Source organism: Pogoniulus pusillus, chromosome 19 (assembly GCF_015220805.1).
Source record: "Pogoniulus pusillus isolate bPogPus1 chromosome 19, bPogPus1.pri, whole genome shotgun sequence".
Classification (NCBI taxonomy): Eukaryota; Metazoa; Chordata; class Aves; order Piciformes; family Lybiidae; genus Pogoniulus; species Pogoniulus pusillus.
This window is the reverse complement of record NC_087282.1, coordinates 12,606,172-12,618,413: the sequence shown is the minus strand read 5'-3', so window position 1 is coordinate 12,618,413 and position 12,242 is coordinate 12,606,172. Positions and strand designations below refer to the sequence as shown.

At 47.5% G+C, this 12,242-nt stretch overlaps 1 protein-coding gene across 10 annotated transcripts in view; it reads right to left on the bottom strand.

The window, feature by feature from the left end:
• Positions 1 to 347: 347 nt before the first annotated feature.
• ARHGEF9 (Cdc42 guanine nucleotide exchange factor 9) overlaps positions 348 to 12,242 on the bottom strand; it is a 252,705-nt gene continuing 240,810 nt past the window's right edge. For 7 of the 10 annotated variants that reach the window (XM_064159328.1, XM_064159337.1, XM_064159341.1 and 4 more), the window contains one exon: positions 11,188 to 11,437. In XM_064159328.1, the coding sequence (XP_064015398.1) occupies positions 11,256 to 11,437 (182 nt within the window). In that variant the 3' untranslated portion in view covers positions 11,188 to 11,255. Of the gene's footprint in view, positions 968 to 7,124; positions 8,751 to 11,187; positions 11,438 to 12,242 lie in introns of those variants that run through there. The other 3 variants (XM_064159329.1, XM_064159330.1, XM_064159331.1) reach the window with 3 other exon arrangements.

The window sequence follows — 12,242 nt, the reverse complement described above, 5'->3', positions numbered from 1 at the left end:
TATGGGAGAGAAAGAAGGAAGGAATGTTAGTCACTCAGGGTCATGAGACCGTGTTCCAGGCTGCCCAGAGCAGTGGTAGCTGCCCTATCCCTGGAACCACCACAGGTCAGGCTCTGAGCAACCTGCTCTAGTTGCAGATGACTCTGCTGGCTTTTAAAGGTTGCTTCCCACTCAAGTCAGTTTGGGATTTTACACCCCTAAGATGCAAGATGTGGGTGGGACAACCCAAACCCCTGGTTCCCTTTGTCCCATTTCAGCAGAACCCGCCTAGCTGCTCCCTGTCCAACAGTGTCCTTGCTGGAGCCCTTGGGCAGCACTAGTTCCACATGAGGCTGAAACCACTCATCTGCAATCAGGCAACAAGCTCAAACGTGTTTAATGGTACATCCAGACAGTAAGAGTAAGGCCAGCATGGCTGTGCTAGCAACACTGGTGACAACAGTGGTGACACATTCTTGAGTGGTTTGGCTGAGTGCTCTCCTCCCCAGCCCCTCCTCTTCAGCAGACAAACACTGCTTGGGTGTCTCCATCCGTTTCCTTATGCCCCTGGTGATCCTGAGAAGGATCTGACATGCAGGCTGCAAGTCCCACAGCCGAGGTCCCAGCTGGAGCAGGCAGGATACGTACCTGATATGTCCAAACCTCTTCAGCATCACCTTTGCAGTCACCTTTACTGTCACCAGCTAACAGCAGATGCCTTCAGGCGTTGATTCAGCAGGACCAAAGGTGGTCAGTGGCTTTGTGTGGTGCCCACACATTTGCAGTCCTTAGAGACTGGGCACAAGGGGTTGTGGGAGCAGCACCAGAGACCATGTCACCCATCTCAGCTCTCACCACAGCTATGAGCATTTACTGTATTTGATCCTGTTCTCTTTTCCTGGTCCAAAGACTCTGGTTTTCCTTTGTATAGCACGAACCCACCGCAGCAGCAGGGCTGGCCAGGGACTCCTCTCTTGCTGCCCTGTATCTGTGAGGGAGTGAAACTTTGAGGAAAGCAGTGCCTTGGTCAAATAGTCCCTCTAAAACCAGCCTGTAGGATAAGGGCTCTGTTTAAGGCAGGAGGTGATGTGGTCACAGCTCCCTTGAGAGCATCACAGAATAACCCTCCATGTTCCTGACACCCACTTAGTTCTGTGGGTGACAGGGCACTGGACCAGGCTGCTCAGAGAGATTGTGGAGGCTCCTGATCTGGAGACCTCCAAAACCCACCTGGACATAGTCTTGTGCAACTTCATTTAGGTAAACCTGCTCTAGCAGTGGGGTTGGGTAGATGATCTCCCAAGGTCCCTTTCCACCCCCCTGCCATGCTGGGATTCTGTGATTCTATATAACAGGCACCAGTGAATTTCCTGTAGGGCCCTTGGTGGGTACCAAAGGCTTTTGCGTCAGTTGGGTGACACTGGGTGCCTGAGGAACCTGTACAGCTGGCTATGGGCACCAACACCACAGAGCTTAGCTCAAACCAAAACATAGCTTGGAAATCAGTTCCACTTTAAGATGTGCTAAAGTATCTTTGATTTAAAAGCTCTGCAGCCAGAGTTGTGTAGGAGCGACTGAAGATGGCAAAGTGACCAAAAGTCTATGTCAGATGGCATCAAATTGATATTAAAATGATCTGGGCAATACAGCTCAAGAAACCTCTGCTCAGGCCATCCATTGGACCAGGCCAGTGATGAAAAAATGGCCAGTGACAAAGGACTGGCTGAAATAATGACAGCAGTCCCCTCTCCTTCTGTAAATGACTTCTTTGCTTAGGTCTGCTGCTCTCCTCACCCTTCTGCAGTGTTCTGAAGTCTACGGGATGTAGATTCCACCCATCCTGTATAAAGCCTGCCTTAAAACTCACTTGTTCCTAGGAGGAAGAGGTGCCAGTGGCTTCAAGCATTTCTAGAGTAGATCAACCCAGTTGCTAAACCCTTGGAGCAAGACCATAGAATTGTAGAATTGTTTTGCTTGGAAAACACTTCTAAGATCACCAAGTCCAAGCATTAACCTAAGACCACCATGGCCATTAAAATCATATCCCGAAGTGCCATCTTCACCTTTCATAAACACCTCCAGGGACGATGAGTCTGTGACCTCCCTGAGACCAGCTTTCAGTTACACCTACAAAAGCCTGTGGTAGTCATTGGGGTTGTTCCCGTCAGGAATGGGATTTGTGTTGCCTTTTTAACTCTCAGTTACACGGTTCTAGGGAAAAACTCTGCCTCTAAGAGGGATCTGGATGGGTGGTGTAGAGGTGAGGTGAACCCTGTTCCTGCTGGGTGGGTGATGGCTGTTACTTATTTGGCACCATCACCCAGAGCAAACAGTGCTGTGGGTAAAGGCCACCTGCTTCCTGATTTCCTTGGAACCAACAGAGGTGTGGATGCACACGTCCACAGCCTCCAGGTGTCTGCTTCAGGAATAAAAGCCTCACATCTAGCTAGAAACAGAAGCAAATAACACTAACACGCACACAAACACACACAGAGCTAGAAAGAGAAGCAAATAAACCAACACATCCTCTGAGTGTTGCTCCAGATGGGGAGAAGAGAATAAAACTTCTTTTCCAAAGTTAGCTTCCACCAGGACCAGCCAGCAAGATACCACTGAGTCTCTTGGAGACAGATTCTCAGAGGCTATGCAAACACTGCTTTAATATCAAGGTTTATTCTGGAAGACCCAAAATGTGGCTGTTCCCCTCCTGCTGTGTGATGAGGACAGGCTACTTCTAGCTGTGACAAGGCAAGAACAAAGCCCTGTGTGTGTGCAGCCCTCATCTCTGCTCACAATGACATCACCACCTCTTGTCCCCAGTGGGAGCTGCTCCACAACATGCCCCAGACCATGCTGGTCAGGCATTGGAACAGCATGCCCAGGGAAGTGGTGACATCCTCATCCCTGGAGGTGTTCAAGAAATGTGTGGACATGGTACCTGGAGACATGGGTTAGTGGCCATGGTGATGTTAGGTTAGAATCAATGATCTTTGAGGTCTTTTCCAACCAAACCCAAACTATTCTAAGCCCAGAGACCTTCCTCAGGCACTGATGGTTTCTTTATGAGTCAGACATTCCTTGTAAGGGTTAATCTTTTTTCTCTGTTCTCCTAAATGAAATTTTAGGCTCAGTCATGGAGGTGCTGGGTAGAAGGTTGGATTTAATGACCTTAGAGGTCTTTTCCAACCTTAACAAATCTCTGATTCTCTCATTCTATTCCATGATTAAAACACCACAGTGTTCTTGGAGTGGAGATTTTTGGTTGCTACTGTAACTGGTAAGAAATGTCCTCAGACAAGGAATGTGCCACTAGACTAGCTGGTGTGTCCACAGAGAGGTGCTAGAAGAGGATTTGGGCATGGCCCCCAGGGGTGGGGAGAAGGGAGTTGGAAAGGGAGAGCATTTTTGGGGCTGTTGGTGATGTCTGGCCAGTGGAAAGGGCTGAGCCCAGAGGCCCTGCAAGAAGTAACAGCTGACTGTGGCTCTGAAATGAGGTGCACATCTTCACCAGGATGTGCTTTGCCTGGAGAGAGCTGCAAAAAAAAAAAGGATGTGAACATTAAAAGCATTTAAGGAATACCAGATATTGCTTTTCTGTGGCAAAGGAAAGAGACTTAACCAAATACACACAGTTCTACCATCTGGCCCTGGAGCTGGGGGAAGCCCTGCTTGCGGGAAGCAGCTTCTATCCTTCTCAGAAAAGGATTGTGAAACCCTCAGTGGACAGCGCTCAGGAATGCTCTGAAGAATGCCAGTTGTTCCCACTGCACCACCCATGACATGCAGTTCAGTTTGCTGCTCCTAACCCCAGCACAGATGGGGCCTCCTGCGCCTTGGAGAGTGCTGATCCGCGCCCCGACTTACTGCGCTACCCACTGCTGCTGCTCAGCTGCAGAGCAAGAGGAAAATGTGGTGCTGGGCTTGATTTGGAGCTGTAATCCAGTGCCATCAGGCTGATGGAACATCTGAGTCTTAAAAAGCAAAATCTGGCCTGTGATGCCATGGAGATGCACACGGAGCAGCCAGAGATGGCTTTGACCTACAGAGTCATTCACAGGGTGTTCCTGTCATGGCACAAGCATCTCAGCCTAAAAGCTTTACTCAACCTGCTGCAGTTCCCAAGACTTGAGGTCTGATTTCGCCTTTGGAGACTGCCAGCTCTACATGATCTGCAGGACAAGGTGCCCTGCGCCCCACAGCTTGGTGACCATGCAGGTGGGTGAAAGAGCCTGACAGCCATGGAGACATGGTCTAATGAACTTAGCACCCCACACAAGAAATCGAGTGCTGGGGCCAGCTCTGGACCTCTGTTGGAACAGGGCCAGAGAACACCACAGCGATGGGAGGGCTGGAAGTCCTCTGCTGTGATGACAGGCTGAGAGAGCTGGGTTTGTTCAGCCTGCAGAATAGAGAAGGCTCCAGTTTGTTCAGCCTGCAGAATAGAGAAGGCTCCAGAAGGCTGATCAGAAACCTGTGGATAGACTTTTGAGCAGGCCCTGCTGTGATAGGACAAGGGGTGATGGTTTGAACACAGAGGGAGGTTCAGACTACATATAAGAAATATTTTAGGCTTTCCCAGGTTGCCCAGAGAGGTGGTAGCTGCCCTCTCCCTGCAGCCATTCCAAGTAAGGCTGTCTCTGAGCAGTCTGTTCTGTTTGCAGATGTCCCTGCTGACTGCAGTAGGGGTGGGCTAGGTGACATTTAAAGATCCCTTCCCACCCAGTGCATTCTATGGTTCTATGAATTTTAAACTGGATTTCTGTGGGTTTGTTTTTTGGTTTATGCAGCCAAAGTTCCTAGCACCTGGCTGAATGCTGCCTAGCTGGAGAAAGCTAAAAAGGGAGGAATCTTGTCATTAAGTGTACAGAAGCTGACCATTGACTACAGGCCACAGCAACATGGTCAGCCATGGCCAGTTCCTCTCTGACCAGTGTCAGGGAAGCATGTTGCAGGTCGTGGAGGTTGCTCATTGCTCCTGCATAAGCATTGGTGGGGCTTTTGCTCTGAGCACTGCTTGGTTTGGTTTCTTCCCCATTCCCTTTGTCAGGCCTTTTTTCTTTGGGTACATTTCCCATCTTGGGCAATGTTCCCCCTGACCACCACCCTCCTTGGTTGTGCAAAATCCTGGGGAAAAAAAACCCACAAACAATCTTTTTTTGGCCTGCAAGAGACAGTGATGTAGATAGGAGAGGTCTCCTTCAGCGGGAGGTTTTGTATGGACCTAAACTTTGGGTCTGCACTCCCCAGCAGGGTGTGATGAAATGATGCTGTACCAATCCTGTGTGACTTCAATTCTGTGCTACAAGAGACCCAGAATCACTTGAACCTCAGTGTGGCACCAACAGTCTCTTCATGGCAAGCAGTAATGTAAGCAAGAGGGCCAAGCGCAGCTTGAGGTATTGCTGAAGCAGTAGGCAGATGTGAAGCTGCAATTTTGGAGCCTGCTCCTTACCCTGCTCCAACTCTGGCGCTGCCTTCATGCCTGCGGCATTACCTCGGTCCCCTCTCTCTCAGAGCAGAGCAGCATGGGCTTTGCAGGGGTTTAGTTCCTTGTCTGACTGGTTTCCTAACACATGTGGGTTGAAGCCATGGTCAGTCTGTGTGCCAGCAGACTGGCCAGCACTCACCCCAGCAGGCAGGGAAGTGCAGAAAGCCCTCAGTGAGCTCACTGAAGAAGGAGCCCTTTGGCCACAGTTGTTTCTAGCAGTTTGGTACATGTACCTCTGTGTATCACCACACAACAGCCTGGGTGATGTCTTAACCCCAGTTTGGTTCTAAGTCTATTTCTGAGCTAGAGGACTCCACTCTCTTACCTGTGCAATGCCACTGGGTTTCTGGAGAGAACAGGGTGTCTTTTTTGGGGTGAAGTACCCAGATCCTCCTTCCTCTGGGCACCTGCTCCCTGCACACCAAGGGGAAACCCACGACAGCTCCTGTGGTGCAGCCCTCCCCGACAAACACACCCCTTCTCCCACAGTCTCTGAAATGCTTCTTAGGTTGCTCACCATGGGTTTGTGATTAGATGTGCTTGGAGAATTTGGCTGTCTTGATGGTAGGGCAGCAGCTAAGCAGAGGTCAGTGACAGAAAGCATTTTAAAGCCATGTTTCACAGCAGACTCATAAGGCAGCATTTGATCTGCTCAGAAGCAGGAAGGCTCTGCAGAGGGGCCTGGCCAGGCTGGGTCAATGAATCAAGGTCAGTTGTATGAGGTTTAACAAGGCTGCACTTGGGTCACAGAAACCAAATGAACCCTCAAAGCTCGGGGCAGAGTGGCTGGAAACTGTCCAGTGGAAAAGGAGGTAGAGGTGTTGGTCAACAGCAGCTGAGGATCAGCCAGCAGCATGCTCAGGTGGCCAAGAAGGCCACCAGCATCCTGGTCTGGATCATCAACAATGTGTTCAAAGTGAAAAGTGACTGTCCCCCTGTATTGGGCACTGCTGAGGCCATACCTCGAATCCTGGATTTGCTTTCAGGCCCCTTACTCCAAGAAGGACATTGAGGGGCTGCAGTGTATCCAGGGAAGGGCAATGAAGCTGGCAAAGGGTCTGGAATACAGGTCTGGTGAGGAGCAGATGAGGAAACTGGGAGTGTTCAGCCTGGAGAAAAGGCGGCTGAGGGGAGACCTTCCAGCTCCCTACAACTCCCTAAAAGGAGGTTGGAGCCAGATGGGGGTTGGTCTCTTCTCCCAAGGAACAAGTGACAGAATGAAATGGCCTCCAGTTGCACCAGGGAAGGTTTAGGCTGGATCTTATGAACAATTTCTTTCCTCTGAGAGTGGTCAGGCATTGGAACAGGGAGGTGGTGGAGTCACCATCCCTGGAGGTGTTCAAGAAACATCTGGACATGGCACTTTGGGACACAGTGGTACTGCGTAGTGGGCTGGACCCGATGAGCTTAGAGGACTCTTCTAACCAAAGCGATTCTGTGACCCTGATTTTGTCAGTGTCGAACCCCCAGCGACTCACTAAATCATTTCCCTCAGTTCAGAGGGAGGACACCAAGTGAGGCATGGCAGGAGGGGGACAGCCCCAGGCCAAAGCCGCTGCCGGGGTTGCCCAGGACCGCCCTGGCATGGATAGCAGCCATGCATGCTCAGCCTCTGGGAGAAGAGCGATGGGAGGAAATGATTTAAAATGCCTTCGGATGCCTTTTCACTTCTTTTTATTTAATTCCATAAATATTTTCATAAGGCTCAGTGTCTTTTACAACACTTTTTTTTTTTTTTTCCTTTTTAAACACTTTCTTTTTTTCCCTTTCCCTCTTTGTTTGTTGTTGTTTTGTTTTATACACACGACTCTGACACTTGTTTGACAGGGTCAAACAGTCCAATATAAACAAAATAATAAACCTGGCAAGTGCGGATCAGAACTGGGTTACCAAAATCTCTTTTTTTTTTTTGGTCTTTTTTTTTTTTTTTCTCTTACTGTTAAAACCCCAAAAGCACTAAAATATCAGTATTTGGCTTCAAACTAGAATTTTAAAAATCTTTTTTTTTTTCTTTTAATTTTTTTCTTTATTTTTTCTTTTTTTTTTCCTTGATTTTTTTTTTTTTACTCCTTTTCTGTTTCGTTTTGTTTGTTTTTGTTTTGTTGTCATTAAATTCTCTCTGCTACAAGTCCCTGTCATCATAGTGCTTTGAAAAAAAAAAAAAAACAACCTCCTACAGACTTCTTCTTCTCCTTGTTTTTTGTTTTGTTTTGTTTGTTTTCTTCTTAAGGAAAAAAATAAGCTTGGTGATGCCATGCAGAACTTACAATATAGCTACTAAATATACATGTTCCCTGAAATGTAGCTGCAATGAAAAGATGACAGAGCATAAAGAGAACAAAACCAGAAACCCAAAGCACCACAGTGTACTAGCAAGAACATTGCAGTGGACAGCCTGGGGACTGCCCAGAAACTGAAACGGATTTCAAATATATTTCTCTATGTAGGTTTTTTTTTTTTCTCTTTTTGTTTTTCCTCTATTTACAACTGGTAAAGATGCACCTAGGTTGGTTCTTGTTTGAGCTTTTGTGTTTGTTTTGGAGAAGGTGGGGAGGCGAAAAGTCTTGAATTTAGATCCTCTGTTCTAGTGTCTAGGTGAAAGGCAGGGGAGGGGATGCAAGTCATTTACCTAGGGAGGGTCTTTCTGCTTGTTAAACAGAGAGAGAGGGAGATTCAGCCAGAGAAATGCCGTAAACGTGTCAAGTTTGTGACAGCTCTCCTGTTTCTGCACATGGAATGGTCAGAGGGTTCCTCCTGGCTGGCATTGAAATCAAAGTCTGTATCAGATGCTCGGTCAAGACCCCACCCCAAGGTCTGAACTGCGTCCGCGCTGCTCCCAGCGCTTCCAGACGCGGGAGGCGAGCAGCCCAGCCCTGCTCCCACTGGGAAAGCCATAGCAGGTAGGAAAAGTGGGCCCCAGTGCCGGCTCTTCTTTTGTGACAAATGCTCCATCTCTTGCAGCACCTCGGCAACTTAGGGAAGGGGAAGAGCTTTCTTGAAGGCCACTGCCTGAGAGCCAAGCCCCTCTTCCCTCCGGATCAAACGCCTGCATCTGCTTTGCCTGGCGCCCGGCCCCGGCGAGCGCGAGCAATGCTAGTTTGGTTTTTGGCTTTCCTTTTGTTAAGAAAGAAGCTGCGAGTCCAACAAGAGGCCTTGTCAGATCAAGCCAAGTCTTGATTTATGATGCAAATAATGGTGTGGCGGTGGTGTTGCTTTTTTTCCTAGTGCTGTATATTTAGGAAGCATCTTCTCGTAAAAATTATGGATGTCTCAGGCTCACTCTCTGAGGCACAAAACAGTAAATGAACAGGCTTAACTAATGTGCTTGTTACTTGCTTTTTGCTTTTTTCCTAAGCAATTAAAAAGGCAAAGGAATAAGTGAAACTTTCATCATGTTGACAACAGTTTGTAATCTCTCTCTCTCTTTCTCTCTCTCCCTTTCTGCATCTCTCCAGCCATTCAGAGACAGGGAAAACACTTCTGTTGCTTTCCGAAAGCCCACCTCACTCCCTTCTCTAAACACCCATTCTGCTCCAGCAACAAAACCTGCTCCCTGCATATTCGACATTAAAACCTGACCAGAAAAACGCAAAGATACAGAAAGGTCACAAAAATCATCTCTGCAAGCAATCCACTCCCTACCTGGGATCCATGGCCTCTCGCTGCTACCCAGCACAGAGGGGATCTCTCCTCCTCTCCAAACCCCTGAGCTGGCTTTGCAGCTCAGTCAGACTTCCTAGATGACTGCAGAACAAAAATGCTGAGATGAATTTTGTACTTAAAAAAAAATTACAGCCACTGCCTTGTGATACATCCTGAAATGAAACAGGCTCCAGGGAAATACTGAAATCACACTCCCTGCTCTTCCCATTGGATTGCTCAGGGGAGGAAAAAAAAAAACCCCATGGATCTCCATGCTACCAGATTCAGAAGAAGATGATAAATACACTCATCAATCACTTCCTGAGATGTTGTCAGAGGAGCCTGTAGAACAGCTCTGTGATTTTTAAAGTTCATCTTCTAAACCTGGTTAAACTGTCTCATTTGCCCTAGGAAATAAAAAAAACCAGCATCCTAGAGCACAATAATTTGCTTTATGAGCTTAAACAAAAGCTTCTCAGCTTGCAAAACAAAGGTTAAATTGTAGGAAGTGGCTTTGAAAATGGAACTGTGAATCTCCGGAGGGAGAAAAAGAGAGAGAACGAGACTTGGAGCCTTGGGCTGATGGCTCCAGAGCCCCCTGACACCAATACACCTCTGCAGGTGCTGCTGAAATTAAACTGATCCCTGACTCAGATCAGGTCACATAAGCCTGGTCAGGCAGCTCAACATCTCAGGTCACATCCATCTCTCTACTGAAGGGCACTTCTCAACTCTTCTGCAGCTCAGGTGCATTAAATATCAGGGAAATCATTCCAATTAATCGGACAATGACCCTTCTGCTACCAAGTCACTGCCAGCAGCTCCTGATCTGCTCAGCAGGTCACTGCCCAAGTCAAGGCAGAGACCTTCTATGCAGCAGAGCAGGCAGGGAGAGCTGTCACGGTCCTCACTATCGGGATGATTGTGTCTGTAAATGGCAATTAGTAGTTCATTAACGCAGGACTGTGCAGGTGAGAGTGTGGCCAAGAGGATGGGACCTTAATTCCTGAAGGAAGAAAACTGGCCATTTGCAGGAGCCTCATAGCCAATTTTCCTGGAGCTGGAATGGAGCTGGAAGGCATGGAGCCATTGGTTTGGAAGCTTTTATCTTTGCGTGGAAAACAAAGATAGGAGTGGGCTTCTCAGTGTCTCAGCTTCAAACAAAAGGAACTCAAAGATAACACCCACCCCCAAAAAACAAGCTAAAAGCAAAAGCCCCTGCTGGTCTTTTCTCAGTCTTGCTCTGAGTGTGAGGAGCTCACACTGAATTGAGAAAAAGAGAGCTTAAAAAACAAACGAAAAAGGCAAAGAATTCACTGAGGAAACCCCATCCCTAACTTCCTAGGTAGCTGAAACCCCTTTTCTGCTTGGTTTCACCTCAACAAAACAGTTAAAGCCAGAGAAATACTGCGCAGCAGAGCATGGGCACAAGGGAGCACATCCAGACAGGCACGAGTCAGACCAGAGAATGCAGGACGGGGGAGAAGATGCTCTTCATTGAAATGGTGACTGGGGACAACCAAGGAAGGGACGGAGAGGGAGGCAGAGGGAGCAGAGAGCTCCTGGCACTCCAAAATACAAACAACATCCCCCACACACTCCCCCCATAAATAAAATCAAATGAAATATACACCAACATAGTCCATGAGGAACTTGGATGATGAATTCACACAAGCCAGGAAAGCATTTTGGGATGCCAGTGACGAGTTGGGATGGCAATGAAGAAGAAAGGGGAAAAAAAAAAAACCCAACCAAACAAAACAACAAACCAAAACCCAACCTAAAATAAAACACCAAAACAAACCAAAAATCCACAATGTCCAACCAATGGAAGAAAAAGAAACCAGGTCACATGGTCAGAAATCATTGGTGCTTCCTAGTATCTAGTAGCAGATTGCTTCCCAAAAACAACAAAAAAAGTTTTTGGTCCTTCTATATATATATACATATATGTATATACATTATTATTTCTAAGCTGGGTGTGTATAGATATATGTATATATATTTAGTTGCAACAGTGCTTCTCCGAAAAAAGGTCCATCTATAAATATAATTTTATTTCTTTTTATTTTTTTCTCTTTTTTTTTCTTTTTTTTTTTTTTAATTTTAGTTCTTTTAAGTTAAAATTCTCCATCTCTCTAGGTTATTATTTTTTGAATGGTGTTAACCTGCTGAAGTTTTGCCAGAATGGTGCCTGGCTGCGTCTGGGTTCGGTGAACTCGAAGACCTGGGACTGGGATATGCCATCTGTCACCATGTATTGTCCCTGATTTAATGGATCCTGGGGTGGTGGGTAGGCTGGAGGAACCGACTTGGAGTAGCTCACACCTGCATCGATGATTGGGGGGAAAAAGAAACACATCAGTCAGAGTGCAATTGGGTCAATAGTCTTTCTTCGTCATGCTATCGTCATGCTGCCCCCTCCCTGGAGGTGTTCAAGGCTGGGTTAGATGAGGCCTTGAGCAACCAAGTCTAGTTGAGAGGCATCCCTGTCCATGGTGGGGAGGGTGGAGTAGATGAGCTCTAAGATCTCTAAGGTCCCTTCCAACCTAAATCTTTCTATGATTCTGTGACTCTTCATCGCTTCACAACCAGGGTCCCCAACAACAAGGATGTGTTAGAGACGGCGACTCTGCGGAGGAAAGCAGCCGCTGCCTCAACTCTCTGCTCACAGCTACCTACACTCGACCTCCAGGTGAAGATTTGGAGAAGATCCATTACTTTTGCATTGGCAGAGTTTTGCCTGCCCTCATGGAAAAGTCCTGTGGGGCCTAAGGAGGAACAAACGTGGCCGGGCCACACGCAGCGTCGATCTGCGGAGATGAAGGCATCTACACTGTTTGACCCACTCACAGATTTATCACTTGCTGCATCCAAGCTCCATCTCACCCTCCCTCCCAGCTAGACTTTGGCCCAACATGCCCCAGTGACCAGCTTGAAGGGCCACTCAGCTTCGGTTCTTGCACCAGAATGGAGCAGAGCTGCTTTGGAGGACACACTACGCTGCAGGGACCTATTCTACCTACACAAAGGGTAATTCATGATTTTCTTTGGAGGACTTTTCCATAGGGTTTGTCTTGAATTCACCAGTCTGGTTTCAGCCAAAAAAAGGCAGAAAAGGTTGATTTTGCAC